This window comes from Accipiter gentilis, chromosome 6 (genome assembly GCF_929443795.1).
Source record: "Accipiter gentilis chromosome 6, bAccGen1.1, whole genome shotgun sequence".
Classification (NCBI taxonomy): domain Eukaryota; kingdom Metazoa; phylum Chordata; class Aves; order Accipitriformes; family Accipitridae; genus Astur; species Astur gentilis.
The window spans coordinates 19,596,137-19,612,152 of record NC_064885.1 but is presented as its reverse complement, the minus strand read 5'-3'; the positions used below and the strand labels follow the sequence as shown (position 1 = coordinate 19,612,152).

The 16,016-nt window shown below is 39.0% G+C and overlaps 1 protein-coding gene across 2 annotated transcripts in view; it reads left to right on the top strand.

Annotated features, from left to right (window-relative positions):
• Positions 1 to 16,016, top strand: part of LOC126039271 (glypican-5-like) — a 427,867-nt gene that overhangs the window by 151,433 nt on the left and 260,418 nt on the right. The window contains exons 5-6 of one of the 2 annotated variants that reach the window (XM_049802191.1): positions 4,460 to 4,519; positions 6,394 to 6,519. In XM_049802191.1, coding sequence (XP_049658148.1) covers positions 4,460 to 4,519; positions 6,394 to 6,519 — 186 coding nt within the window. The remainder of the gene's footprint in view (positions 1 to 4,459; positions 4,520 to 6,393; positions 6,520 to 16,016) is intronic. The other variant, XM_049802192.1, reaches the window with a different exon arrangement.

Below are 16,016 nucleotides of genomic sequence, written 5' to 3'. Positions count from 1 at the left end.
CAGACTTGATGTCATTACTTAGCACCAAGGTGTTCATTATTTCCAAAAACTTTCAGTGAAAATGATGAAAGCTTTTCCTCAGCAAAGTCTGAGTAATTTCCACAGTCAAGTCTGAATTACTTAAAATACAACTGCCCAGGTCTTTAAGGACTTGAGCTTATCCAAGGGCAGAGGTGGGAAGGAGGAATGAGTGAAAAGGAAAGATTCATTGCCCTGATGCAAAGTCAGTCCCTCATTTCACAGGTCTGGGGAGGAGTAATAAGATCCGTTGCAATCTCCTTGATTTGTTGCATAACAAAGCAAGAGCAGAAGCATTTATGTTTAGGCTGGTTGTGTCCCTCTTGGCTTCTGTTCTTCAGCTGCATGCCAGTTGAGACACTAGACAGCTGAATTACCGCCACTGGCCCTGGCATAACTATCCCAGCTCCCAGATCTAGTCTTTCTTTCACTTTCCCTCATGTAGCTCCTGGATTGGTTTTCTGTAAATTGTAAGCGGGGAGGGAAGGACGTCTTTGCAATCCCACTCATGATACATGAGTAGATGTCAGTGCTAACTGACCATAAAATCACAATGACATATTTCTGGCTAACATGTTGTTCTCTGTAACACCAGTACTAATCTGGAACAACTTCAGCAAAGTAAGTGGAATTGTTCTAGGCTTATGTCTCTATCTGAGAACAGTATCTAATTTGCCCAGGGAGTCCATGTGTATCTCTGTATGTTGGATAGATGGATGACAGACAGCAATGTTAAAATTTCCATAGCCTGGATTCTGGAGTTTGAGTTGTGTAGATGAGAGTTTTATCCATTTCTATTTTAATTCTCATCTAAGCTTTCATGAATAAAACAAACACTGCTTTAAAAGATAAAAGTAATAGCAGCAAGCTAAGTTATTTGAGTGACTGATGAGTTTATACCTTTGTAATTTAAAACCAAAACACAACAGTTTGTGCTAGTGCTTGGAGCTAATAAATTTTTACCATGCAAATCAGAGAAAAGACCATTAACGAAATTAAATTAATAAATTCAGCACTAATAATCCAAAGAACAGTTGTACTACAATTAAAGAAATATGCTTTTAAAAAGAGAGCCCTAGGACTTATACTGGGACTTATACACTGGCAACCAAAAAGACAGAATTACCAACCTGTTAACAGTAACCACTTGAACAGATGCAAGTGTGTTTAATGGCATGACAGCAGTTCTTTCTTACCTAAGGATCTGTTCCCTCCTCTTCCCAACCATCTAGAATTATTTCGATATTGACCTTTTCAATGTAAGACCTGTAGATGGAAGAATAAACATACTAAAACTCATATACTGTAAATTAGACAGTTTCCCAAAATTGGTCTGTGCACTGAAAATTAATTTATCAAAAAAATGTAAATTAAGGCTGTCCTTATTATAATTAGCATAAAACAATACTGAAATACAGTGTTGACAGGTATTGTGGAGAGCTTACGCACCAAAAATGAATGATGGAGCCATGCCATAATTAGTAAGAAGTGGAGAATATCTTTTAATATTCCACAACTTCCTATAAAACACATAGCATGAAGCTTGTCCTTTGCTTCTTGGAAACAATTGTGAAACAGTAAATAGAGTGAAATACACAGTGATTGACTACATCACTGTGTTGTTCATCACCTATCAGTTAATCACATATGATATCAATAAAAAGCAATTTTAGGTAATAAAATTTTATAATGGATGGGTGAAATCATTCCTGCAGTGAGTTGTGTAAAATACACTTAGAATGACAGATAACTGCTACAGTGTATCTAGATTATGAGAGTAATTACATGAATCTTTTTTTGGTGCCATTCCTTCTGGCAATTTAAAAAAATGAAGAGCAATAACATCAGTTGTCTGTCAGTTTAGGTGCAAGGTCACACAGGGAATTGGCCTGAATCTGTTGATCTGTGTAGTAGACATCCCTCCAAATGATCCTTAATTCAAGGGGAGTATGGAACATGACTCCTGCCTTTAAGAATAAGGAAAGAAAAAGAGAAAGAATGAGCCAGCACTCCCCAAGTAAACAGAAAAGCTGTGGCTTATTCCCTTAATGTGTCAGAATATTCCCAAGCTCAAAGAGAACCACCGGTCTGGTTAGCATATATGTAGGAGAAACCACAATAAAGTGGTCTCTGATCTCTTCTGTAGTACCTCCTTAGAGATGCCCTTAAAAATCCAATGTCGAACAGCTTATACCTACATATGCATGTTTGCTCCAAAGGTATTACATCTTTGCAAAGCCAGTTACAAAATCCTTTTCCAAAGAGTTTGAGAACCTCTGGTTTCAGCTGTTCAGTAGAGTCGAGGCTGCTCGTACAGTTTAAAAGTGGGACTGTTAAGATGGAATCTCTTGACACCATCTGGCCTGACTGGTCTCTCTTCCGGGTGTGTGTTTTTTGAGTCTGGTTGGAGGCAGTCCTTCTCACCCACTGCTGTTCTGCACAGTGTGGTCCTCCGTGGTCCCCAAATTCATGTAGCAACTGGATCCTTTTTTGCAGCAGTTGGACCCTTTTCTGCTCCTCTTACTCTTATGGGTTCCTGGGAGATTTCCCATCTTTCTTTATTTTCCCCTGCATTCCATTCCTGCATATTTTTTGTTATGCAACACCAAGCGTCAGGAACAATAGTGCAAGAAGCTGAAACTTGAATAAATGTTCTATGATCTTGTAGGAAACCTTTTCCTCTGATTAAGCTGAAAAGTATAGATTTGATTAGTAAATTTTTTTTTCATTATGCAATCATATTCAGGTATTGAGTACAGCACTGAAACTGGCAGGATTGCTGCGGTAGTCATTTTTTAATATGGAAGTTACTATGACATGTAGTAGAGATGACAAGAAAATTGAAACCATATCATGGTACGGGGAATGTACATGGCATGTACAGAATTTCAATCAGTAAACTGGGATGTTATTGCTGAGTTTAGCACAAAGTACTATTCTGGTCAGGGTCTGGACTCCTAGAAAAGTTGAATACCTGCCTTTTAGCATGTATGCTGCATGTAATATTTCAAACCACTAACCACAGACTGATTACAGATCTGTATATAAAAATATGTAATGTTTAACAAAGAACTATTACATGATACTAGGTCCCTAATTGGAGGAGGCAGGCTTTGAAATGATGTTTTGTTGGGATTTCTTTGTTATGCTGTGGACTTATGGATCTTTTATACATCTTAAAATAAACAATTTTGAAGTTTGGGGGGAATGTTTGGAGTCAATGGCATCTATTTTATTTAAAATTAACTATCTATTGGGTCAGGCATCACATGATATTATTATTGACATTTGAGTATTAAACTGCTAGTACAAAACAGATTATTAATGCCAGATGAAAATTCACTTAACTGTGGAAATGTTTCTGACTGACTGGCCAAGGCAGAAGTTTCAGCAGACCTAGATTTTCCCTGTTACAAATTCTCATTTCCTTTTTTGACTGCGTGTGTTGGAATCACTGCTTCATTGATGACAGGTGACAGTCACCTGATGATCAGTGTAGGTCTATCCTCTCCTGTGGCCACCCCTGCCATTAGTTCCCAGAACAGCTTTGCCATTGTCTGGGTGTCCTCAGAGCTGCTGACGGTAGTGCTTACTCTCTCCAGTAAGAGTTAACTGGATTGGCAAGTATTGTTGAACCTGTTTGCCAGCTGTTGCCATTACTTTAGACATGAGAGTACGGGTGGTATCAAGTCATTTAAGTGGAAATTTGCATCATGATGTTGATGTTAATATTAAATACAATGTTTAATGTTAATTAAGGGACCTTGGGACATCAGTGCCACGAAATGCATTTGCGCTAAATAGCTACCAGAGTTATTTCCACAGTTTTTCCTCCAATATAACTTTAAAGCCTGTCTCTCCTGTTTTGCAAAGTCAGGGTTTTTTTTCAGTGGTGCAATCTGTCCAGAACTGAACAGCAAAAATATTGGTATTCACATTATCTATTAAGACAGCAAATTGCTTGTTGTACCAGAAAAATGAATGCTACTCATTTGTATCCCCCTTCCCATGGTGCTCATTCTAAATTGTTTGCTATTGTTTTCTTGTATAGCCCGATACATTTACAGTTCTTCCATTTGGTATCAGTTATAGTTAATTTAAGTACCACTGAATTTATTTTTGTCTTTTTGCTGTGTGTGCTGCATTTGTAATTGTGCTTTTATTTAAAAATGATTGGGAGAGACAATCTCAGTTATATTATTTTTCAGTATTGCATTGACATTTTTAATGGCATCTATATTTTGGATAAATCTCATGACAAATTCCTTCTTATTTGTTTTCTTATATTATCCTGTGCATGTGCTTGATGACCTTTCTTTCAAATAATTTTTACTTTTCTCTTTTGTTTCTAATTTCTTTTCCTTTTTTTGCCTGAATTCCTGCTTCTCCCCTCCTCCCCAACCTCTCCTGATTGATGCTTATTCTCCCTGGCCTATTCCAGTTCTCTGCCTCTGAAAGCTTCAAAGAATGACAAATCAAGAAGTTTGAAAAAAATCTCTCGGTAAGAATGAAAACAAGGTGACATACTTTGTTGTCTCTACACTTAGCTCATCGCCATTGAAAGCTGCTGTTTCAGCTGTAATCTAGGAATTGGCATACTTTTGATTACTGCTTTTAACTGTGGGGCACTGGGAGACCACACATTTTCTACCTAGTGTGTTTAGTTTTATACTGATGAAAAGCAAATATTTTCACTTGTTAAGGTTGAGAGTTGGGCACAGAACTCAGTCTTTGCTAAGATGCTACTTTGAAATGTCAGAGCCCCACTCTGCTGAAAATGCAAAGGAGTTTAAGCTTCTTGGTGTGAGCTGAGCAACGCAAGCTTTAGACTTTTCCTCCTTCAAAGAAAACTCCATTTTAGAAGCTGTAAAATCTTTAGCATCTGTGTTACGTTTCATAATTGATACTCTCTGGCTCTCTAGGTGGCCTTCTATCTGGGCCTAGCTTTACTGTATAAATACTTAGAGCTCATATTTGTAAGTTAGTGGTCAAGAGGTAGAAATACCAAATCCCTTGTCATAAGCCCCCAAATTCCTCATTTTTTTCTTTGCTTAAAATGACAGCTTTCCTGCATTCTTAGGGTAAGTTAGTTCCTTGGGACCGTGCAATGACTAATTTATCTAGAGCAGGATTTCATCACACTTAAGATAAACAGGATGGTTAAATGCTTTTGAGAAAGCATAAAGACAGCTGTGGGGAGCGATGACCACTGCCTAAACGTTGTAGGGGTAGATATCTAGCAGTGGACTTCTATATTGTTTAAAGCACTTGTTGCTCCCAAAAGAATAATAAATCCTGACTGGTTTTGTGCCAAGCTCCATCCAGCCATATCCTCAGGCACCTCTTCAGTGCAGTGTCCCCTTATGGCCTGCCATGCAGAAACATTATAAATTGGATCAAGTCCTTTGGCCTTCCCAATGGGGCTGTTGAGGGACTTCTGAGACAAGCAGATCGCTCCACAATAGCTCTAGCTTGGTTTTTGTGTCCTGCATCTTGTTCTCAGTATCTTTAACATCTTATACCAAACAGGAGCTTCTAAAGCTGTGGAGATAGGGAAATTTCTCATTCTGAAATACTCTCAATTGTGTACTGAATTAACATCTGTGGTGTTACAGTTTATTTTTATGGCTACCTCACCCAGATACATATTATAGGTATAATCAGATTATAAAGGAGGCAGCAGTTTGACCACAAGGAATTTTTCAGTACACATATGATCAGAAATGAGCTGTTTGTACTGGCCAGGAGTTTTGGTTATTCACCAAAGCAGCAGGCATAGCCTTCTCTTAACAGGTGAGGTGCCAGATACGATGAGAGAGAAATTTCTTTCTAATAAGAACGTGACAATGGATAGTGATGATGGGGAGGAATTGGCCTCACCACATCTCAAGGAGATGACTTTCAGTACTGTTGTTGCATGTGTGGGGTAGTTATTGCAAGTTTTGTGATGGGATGTTAGCTTTAGGAAGCCTTTTCCACCCTGGAGGTTGTTGACAGTGTTCTTAATTCATCTCACACATGTGCAGGAAATGGGGAAATATTCACTTCCAGTAACAGAGAAAAAGGCCACTCCCTTAATCATGAAGTTTTCTCATGATTAGATAGTTGGTGTAGACTTTTTTCAAATTTTGTATGAGATGCATTAATTTGTTAAAACCACCCTTTGTATGTAATTATGTGTATTAATGCTGGACTAATTAAGAGTGGATGATATGTAGGAGTAGAAATACACTAGAAACAGAAATTAATCAACTTGGATGAACTTAATTTCTGTAAGGGTTCTAAACTCTTAATCTTGTGGAGGGTTAATTTGACAGGGGGCTTAAACCATAAGTGTACTGTTCCGTTGTTAAATGTGTTCTTCCTATGTTACAGAGAGTTCATCAATTACATGAAGCGATCCCGAACCTTTTATGCCTCTATAGCGGAAAGGCTGTGCGATGGAGACCTGGTGATGAGAGACAGCTCAACCTGCTGGAATGGAGAGGATGTTGTAGAAAGGTAAAGTTACGAGTAAAAGTTTTCCCTAACAGTGAAAAAGTTGACTTCATGTCCTTCTTACGGTTCAGAAGCATTCTGAGACACTGTTGTCGTTATAAATTTGTCCTTCATAGTGAACTTGGTGCTTAACTGAGCAAGGTTTTTGCTAAAATAAAAGGTTTTTAATGCTGGGTTTTAGATATCTGTGTTAAGTATAGTGGAACACTTTCTTGAAGGGCTGCTTTGTTGAGTCCCTTTCACTATAGAGAGATAGCTCTTTGTCTGTGGAGGCATCTTACCCTCTAAAGGCTCAGTTAGCAAGAAGTTCCTCTGTGACTGACTGGAGGTCCCTTCCAGACTGCTATTCATAGGCTCATTAGTGCAGAGCTGAACATCATGTTTGGCCATAATTTAGAAAATATGTAGCTCTTCCTGCAAAGGTGTCAGAAAACTGCAGTGACCAGACCATTATGTTTTTAAAGGATTTCCCTGCCATTTCTTTTCAGAGTTTCTGACATAGCACTTTGAAAAACAACTGGTTTTGGAATTTCCCAGCATCCTTAGCAGAGCATGTTCTGCAGGAATTCTTATAAAGTAACAATTAATAAATGCACTGTTCCATGTTGGTAGAGCAGCTAGAAGCTCTGTAAGGTGAAAAGATATTTCTAGTTTGTCAGCTAGTTTTTTTCCCCTCTATGTTTTAGCACAGTCTCGAATCCAAACTAGAAAATATACTTGCACCCTCCCTGAGCTAAACTTGTTGCTGTCATTTCTCTTACTCTGTATAACACGAGGCAACGTTGCCCTGAGGAGAAAAAGAGGTATTCAGAATAAAACTATATCTGTGACTATCACCATCGAAGTATACATCAGGTTTTGCAGTAAGAGCTGGTTGGAAGTATGCCAGTGAATGTTTTCCAAAAATGCCTTTTGTTGAAACATCTGTTTCATGGGATTGTATTGGATTTCATGATGTTTCTTTCTGAAGTGTGTTTTGTGGTCTGTAGCAGTTTTACAAGATAAAGTTCTAGCATTCTGTTTTCTTGCTTTAAAACAATTTTCATGATTGAAAATTGTTTTGGAGGAACTTATGGAATAATTCCATTGTGGAACAGAGAGATGTTACAACTATAGGCTATCCCATTTAAGGGAGTTCTGACTCCCACACAGCTCTGCTTAGAAGTTTAATATTTCAATGTATGTTGGCATTTCAAATTAATTGTAGAAGCATATATTTGAAGATTTTGACAACAATGCAGTATTCTAAATATTAATGTATAGCGATTGTAATACTGATGGAAGTTTTTAGTGTAAAAGTAATGAAGAGGAAGTGGGGACAATATCAGTATTGCTAATCAGAATTTCTGTTTTGGAGTCCCTTTTGCTGGTAACATGTTGCTGGATAACAACAAACAGCTTTCTGGCCAAAAGAAAAACAAGAAAAGCAAAACCAAGAAACATTTTCTATATCAACTCTCTAAACAAAAACAAAACCAAAAAAATTAATTTTTAATTTTTATCTTTGTTTGTTTTTTTTTTTAAAAAAAAGCTGCTTAAATTGCTGATATACATGTCTTAGAAAGGCATGAATGTGAAAGCTGTTGGTTTTTTTTTCCTTTGCCAGCCAGTGCTTTCCCAGACCTGGAGACATGGAAGAGTTTCAGGTTTGAAAAGGGTAAGAAGCTGGGAAAAGTAGGAGGAAAAAGACTAACAAGACCCCTCATATTTTGAATTAAAAGGCAAAAACAAAGGGGAAAAAAATCCAAAACGACCTACACCCCAACAACGACATGAACAAAAAAACCCCACCCCACCACCAAACCCTGAAATATATCTATTTGTAGTTAATATATTAAATGGGCAAATTAGAAAATAAAAGTTTAATTTCACATGTTTAATCAGACAGCAATATGTATACATTTATCAGTTCTGTCACAGTATTGATTGCCTTAAAAGGAGGAGACTTTCCAGGCAGGCTGCACTGCCAGCAATGCTACACAGCAGCACAAACATGGTGCCTGCTTGCTGGCAAATTTTACTCCTTTCATGATCTGTTTTATAGGCTGGATTTGTCACCAGTTCTCCCCACGTGAGAAATAAAACTGTCGTGGTGATGCCTGAAGATGGATTTCTCTTTCCTCTTTCTCCTTTCCCAGGAGACCAGAGGATTAAATATCAGCTGTAGTAAACAGCTCTGAACTCTGTAGTAAACAGCTCTGAACTCAAAATAGAGCCTTATTCTTAACTCTGTATCAGAAAATAGACCACCCCAAGTAATCTGGTGGATCTCTTCTGAACCTGAGTTTAAGGTTACTCAGGCTGTGGAACTGGCAAAAGCTGTGGTTCCTGTTTCCTTGATGCTTCTTGCATTTCATAATGCTATTTGAAAGCTGAGTGATATTTATGCTGCATGCTAATTGGCATTCAAGCTCTTCAGGAAAAACAAACTCAACCTTTAAAAACAATTTGACACATAAATGCAGCCTGAAACAATATGAAATTATTACTCAGAAATGGGGATTGTGCATCCAATTAGTAGAAAGGGCACTTAAGGTCTGTCAGAGGATGTGATAAACAGGATTCTCATTGTACTTTTTTATTTTATTATAATTCTCTGGATTGGGTTTTAGCATGTTTAAATCAATGCACTAGCGGGCAAAAAAGAGTTTGAGCTGCCAGTAAATACACCATAAAGAGAAAGAGGTTGTTTCTACTGGTTTTAGGGTATGCTTCTGGCCTGCTCTTCAGATGGACAGCAAAACAAGGCTTTGCTAGTGCCAGTTCAGGGCCTTTGAAGACATTAGAAATACTTGCACCAGGAGTACTGTCTTTCTCTTAATTACTTTTTCGAGGAACTTGTTCCTGGAACAAGACTTCATATAAGAAATAGTCTGTGAGGCTAATAAATGGTCTGAGTATACAAAGACCACTCAGAGAAGATGAGGCAAGAGCAGAAAACCTGGAAAAATATCTTGCAAAGTGAAGCAAGCTTGGAGGAGTTTCTATGCTGGAACCTTTCTTTTGTGGCAGTGTGTCAGATGATTATCTCAATACCATGTCAGTAGAAGAGATTGCAGAAGTTGACAGTGTGAACTATAACACACTGCCAGGACCTGACACCATTCACTTAAGAACTCTAGAAAGACTAAAGGGTTAAATAGTTGAATTATTCATTGTGATACTGTAGTGTCTTTAGGAGTGCTCCAATAGTAGATAATGGAAAGATGTGAAATGTGAAGGCATTGTATTTTTAGCAAAATAAGGATTTCGGAAAGGTGTGGGTGGTAAACTTGGTATGTAATAGTAAAATCTGTAGAAACTATAAGCAGATGAATGTGATACTTAGGGAAAGGAATCAACATGTTGAGAGTCTTTAGAAGTAGGTAACAAGCATGTAGACAGGGTAGATTGCTGTAGTCTGCTTGGATTTCTGATAGGTTTTTGATATGGTCCTTCACACAAGGCTGGTAGAGATCAAAATAAGGGTAGGGAATCAATGGTTATAAGTTACAGTAGAAAGAGATCACCAGTGGCAGTGCATGGGGGATTTGTGCTGGAACCTGTGCCGTTCATCTGTCATAAAAGACCTGTGAAGGGGAGTGAATACTGCAGTGACAGCATATGCTGATGATACTAAGTTATCCCGGGTAGAAAAGACAAGGGTCACGTGTGGTTAATTGCAGGAGGAATGACTAGGCAATAAAATGGCATATGGAATTCAACACTGGCAAATGTAAAGTGATTCACAGAAGTACAATCCAAATGTTACGTACAGAATGGTGCGCACTGAGGTGGCTTTCACTGCTCCAGGCATGCGGTGTCTGCAGTTCTGCTGTCCCCAGGCTCAGAAAGAGCACAACTGCAAATGTACAGAGGGAGCAACAAGGAGGAGGATCAAGGGCATGAAATGGATCCTGTTTGTGGAATGGCAGGCACTCCAGCCTGACACAGAAAAAATAGAAGGGGAATATTATAGCAGCCCATAAAAATCATGTGTGTTGTGGAGATGATGAATAGGGATTTGTTGTTCACTGTCTCTTTCGTTACAAGAACAAGAGGCATCTTCTTAAATTAATAAGTGATAGCTTGAAAACAGAAGGAGATACTCCTTTGCTAAACTTTGGTTAAGCTGTGAAAATTCTTGCCTTGGGATGTTTGGGTGTTTAAAAAAAAATGGATGAATTCACGAGTGTCCTGGTTTCAGCTGGGATAGAGTTAACTGTCTTCCTAGTAGCTGGTACGGTGCTATGTTTTGAGTTCAGTATGCCAGGAATGTTGATAACACTGATGTTTTCAGTTGTTGCTAAGTAGTGTTTAGACTAAAGTCAAGGATTTTTCAGCTTCTCATGCCCAGCCAGCAAGAAAGCTGGAGGGGCACAAGAAGTTGGCACAGGACACAGCTAGGGCAGCTGACCCAAACTGGCCAACGGGGTATTCCATACCATGGGACGTCCCATCTAGTATAGGAACTGGGGAGTGGGGGCGGGGAATCGCCGCTCGGGGACTAGCTGGGTGTCAGTCAGGAGGTGGTGAGCAATTGCACTGCGCGTCATTTGTACATTCCAATCCTTTCATTATTGTTGTTGTCATGTTATCAGTGTTATCATTATCATTATTAGTTTCTTCTTTTCTGTTCTATTAAACCGTTCTTATCTCAACCCACGGGTCTTGCTTCTTTTCCCGATTTTCTCCCCCATCCCACTGGGCAGGGGGGGAGTGAGCGAGCGGCTGTGGGGTGCTTAGTTGCTGATTGGGGTTAAACCACAACAATGAGCAAATTCAGCTCATAGAAGAAGACCAAGTTGTAAAGTTACTATGTGAGCAGATACAAGGCAATCAGGTGCCACATGCAAGTCTCTTTCTCTAAGAGCTGAGGCAAAAGGTTAGACAAAAGATTTCCTCTGGTCACTCTTAGGCAGCTGCTCCCATGGACTTCTCTTCTGTAGGGGCTAAACTGCAGCAACCTTCCTCTCCTTAAGAATCTCTCTTCAACTAAGCTAGATGCTGGCATTGAATCACTTTCTGCATTTTCCCTGGCCGTGGTAGCTAAACAGGATTTGCTATCTCATGTCTTAGCTTCATAAATGGCAGACTTAGTACAATACAGTGCCCAAGGAGTTTCCCGAAAGCTCATCCTGAGTTTTTCTGTTGATGTCAGATTTACATCTTTGCACAAAACATGGATTCCCCCTTTGAATGCTATTTTATGAAGTTCAGCTTTTTGTGAAGTCTTGGCTGCAATAGAGTTGCCTTATAAGAGACTGTTCTTTCTGCTGCTGGAGAAGGGAAAAGGAGATATGGTCTCACTGGCAGGCTCTTGGGGTATGCCTGTGTACAAAGATGAGTAATCCTGATTTGGAAATAGCACTTTAAGGGAACAGTGGGTTGTGAGTACTACATTAAAGTTAGATGATCATTCAGTCCATACATCTCTGCCTGCCTAGTTATCTCTTGCAGTTTCTATTTCAAGAGAGATGAAACAATCATAAATAATAAATAGACAAGCAGTAATCTGCATATAAAAGAATTAAAGCATCGTGAGCATAACTGGCATTCATTATAGCTGACTCTAGGCACTGTGTACACTCTCCCACTCTTTTGCCATGGCTGTTCCATTAGTTCTCAGAGAGAGGCTGCTTGCAATCTGAAAACTATCAACTGCAGTGCATGCTGCTTAGGCTTCAAGGCTGGAGTGTGAAAGTTGCTCTGGGTATTTTCAGCAACCTCAGCACTTGCCTTTCGGATGTCAGTGACAGTCTCCTCCTCTGTATGTCCAGGCTTAATCCTGAAGCAAAGGCAATATTGCAAGCATGGCTCTGCATCCCTCGAGCTTTGCAGCCCCCAAAGACTGTTCCCCAGTTATCACATAAATGGACGTGTGCCTTTAGCATGACCGTTTCAAAGATACTCCTGTCACATGAACAGTGTGTCAGGATCTCAGGACTTTTGAAAGTTGAGAGGTCTGCTCATGACTCGTGTGAGAGTGCAGCTGGCTGTGTGTGTGGACTGTCCCACAGAGGAATAGACACTAAAATCTGTTATGTTGCTCCTGCAGAAAGTGTTGTCATTTTACGAGTTGAAATTTAGAGGCTGACAGATGCTAGTGTGAACTGTAAGATTGCTGCTACCATTTCAAATCTTTTTCCTTTTAAGGAATGAGCACTTGCAATTACTTTGTTATACTCTAAAATGCACGCCGTCTCTACTGTGATGTTCCACTATGCAAAAACCAGCTTGAGTCTTATAGTAGGAAAATGTGAGCTTCATTAAGAAAATTAAGTGACTGGCTTTGTTATTAGCAGTGGTGGATGCTTGGGATCTCTGTAATAAAGTCCCTTTTTCTCAGGTGCTGAAATATGCTTTTTAGGCTGTGTCTCTAGTGCACAATAGGCATGGATCTTCAGAGAAAGGAATGGTGCTGATAACCCAATGCCCACACTATCTGTACTTTTGAGGTTTTACTTCAGACTAGCTCTGGTGCATTCCTGGGGACTGAATGCCACTGGCATCCTTGAAGTGCATCCTTAGTTTTTTTGAAAAAGAATCTGGTTCGGAGACTGCTCTGCAATATAAACTGGAGTGTGAGAAATTGTGACACTGAGGGGATTAATTGAAAAGTATAAACCTGATCAGAACTAACGTGCTAATGTAGACACACTTGGTGGTCACCTGGACACCTGCATTTGAAGTCTGGGGTCTGAAACTTTAACTGCCTCAAATAATAAGTACTTAGAGGCTGTAATTAGCGTGTATATAAAGAAGTTTGTCAAAAAAATGTATCAATGCAATCTGTTGATGCAATTAATTTATAGTGACAATTTTGTTAGCACACTGCTCCTCACGGTGAGGGGGTGTAGTGCTTCAGAGCTGTCAGACTGGGCTGGCTCACAGGTTTGCTGCTTTCTGAGGAATTCAGCAGAAATGTCCCCTTCTGGCTGAGCCAGCCTGCCTGTTCTAGATGTGTGAAACCTAATGAGATCACAGCAGGTAATGACTTGGCTGCAGGTGGTAACCTGAATCCAGGCTCTTGGCTGCTTTTGATGCTATTCCCCGCCCCCCCCCCCCCCCCCCCCCCCCCAACTTAGAACAGTGTCAGCCTTCAGGATGACTCCGAAAAAGAAAACTTTCAAAAGTTTGGCAGAGGAATTGTTCTTCAAAGAAGCAAATCCAAATCATGACCATGATGTGCAGCAGCTTTACCTGACTTTTTCTAAGCAAAGTGTCGTGACACTTCTAGGTCAGCAAGATGTTTTACAAGTTAAAATTGCACTGTAGATGTGAAATTTGTTTTAGGAGTTATTGCTACTTGATGCCTAACTGTGGAACAGGTTGGAAGTTTCTACAGAATTAGGAGGTTGAAGAAAGGGATGTTACTCCAAAGTAAGAGGAGGTCAATTAACAAGAGTTTGGGCAAGCCAGTAGTGGCAGAATACTTTTGAAAACTTGGGAGTTTAAAATGTGTGAAAGGAAGAGTGTATTTACTAGGTGGCATGTATTGACGCTTAATGTCTCAGCAAATCTAAGATAATTCTGTTCTCTTACTGCATTTTTGGCAGTCTTAAGTCAAACATTAGTTTGACTAGCAATCACAGCTTTTGATAGAATGAATCTCTAGTGAAACAAAGCAGCTGTAGTGGCTGTTGTGCCCTACTGATCTATATTGAATTTGTGAAATAGCTTAGTGAAGTCGCGAAGAAATAACATTGTGTCAAGAAGAAATGGACACTGGGATTTTTGTTTGTTTGTTTGCCACAGTCACCAAAATATTTCCAAAGTAAATGATATGCTGCCTTAAATCCTGATGGTTATTCAGTGTTCCATCATGCTCTGACTAGGTCTTAAAAAATATTTTGGAACTAATATTTCTGGTTCTAAATCTGATATCTTGGACCACTCTTTCCTCCTTTGAAATAAAAGGGTGTGTTCCTGTAAGAACAGAATTGGGAGGTCCATGTCTTAAAGAGCAATGCCTTGCTTCAGACTAAAATATCTATTATGTTAATTGCATTTAAATAAGATACCTCTGTTAAGTCTTCACTATTTGCACTGAAATTTAAGGCTGTTTCTAATGCTTTCTATCCACCACAGAAAGACCAAAATAGTGGTAATGTTTGTTTAGATAATAAATTAGTGGACAAATAAACCTGAAAAGCTTATTCCCCTTCAGGTTTTTGCATCTACTTATTTGAAATAACTACATTTTGAAAGCTGAGCCATTTGTTTCTGAGGCTACCTCCTTATTGTACAAAATTTAATAAGCAGAATATGTAAGTTTGATTTCTCAGTATACTTTTAAGAAAAGCAGTTTTCCGTGCTCTCATTTTTTTTCTTCCAGGCAAGAAGTACTGAAATGTAGTTACAAATGCAAACAAGTTGTGTATTAGAGAGTTTGAAGCATGCTGTTTCTTCCATAGTCTTAGCTGCTCTGCAGCCCAGTTTTACCATTTTGGGTAATCCCATTTTTTAAAATTGAAGAACAAAACTAAATTGTCTCCCTATTGCTGAAAATCCACAGCTTTAGGAGTAACTATGAAATTATGAATACATGCAAAATACTTTCAAATCTGGAAATACTGGAAAAGGAGAGAGAGAGGGGAGGAATTCTTCTTCCTGTTGCTAGGGTTCTTCTTTCCTCATTTGTAGCAACTAAAGCATTTTTGGACACGTGACTGGTTGTCCCATCAAATCCCCATGAGCTGCTATCATTATTTTCACTCTTAACTAAAGATTTGTGCATATATGTAGTATCTATAACCAGGAATTGGAACTGGCGTTATAAAGAACAGCTGTAAGTATGCTTTAGGCCACTGTAATATTTGTTATTTTTCTGTCTGCTTACCAATTTTTCCCATCTGTCAGGCTTAACAGTTGTTGAGCTCTAACCATTTCTAAGTTGGAACCTATATAATAGTTGGATCGAAAGATCAAACTTAGCTTTATTAGAGTGGGGAAACAAAAACCTTTGTGAAAATTATTGTAGGGAATTCTGTGGTTGTTGCCTCTCAATTTGAAGAGAAAATTTCCTGAGTTTCCAAATTAAATGGTCTTTTTCTTATTGTCAGTTAGCTTGATCTGAAGTAGTCTTAATGATGGTAGAAGAAGTAGAACAATTCTGCTGACCAGACACGGCTTTCCATTGCACAGTTACAGAACCCATCACCATTTCAGATGTGTCTCTTCAGGTGCATGTAGGTGGATTTTATCTGCAATGGGTTTCTCTGAATGTGGCAGACTTTGCCATTGGTATTGCATTAAAACATTTGAGACAGGTTAAAGTCTTTATTCTCATTTCTCCAAATCTGCCTTGGTTTTGTAGTGCTATGAGGAGTTAAAAGGTAGTAAAAACATGTTCATATCACTGAAGTCTACAGGTTTGGCATGTGGTACCCTGATTTGGTGGGGGGCAGGGGGAGAGGTTCTTTCACAACAACTGCTTTTCAGATTGGACTCACTTTCTCAGTAAATTTCAAGTGTAAAATTTTGGGGTTAAAAACTTGCATATAAAAATGGCTTTTGTC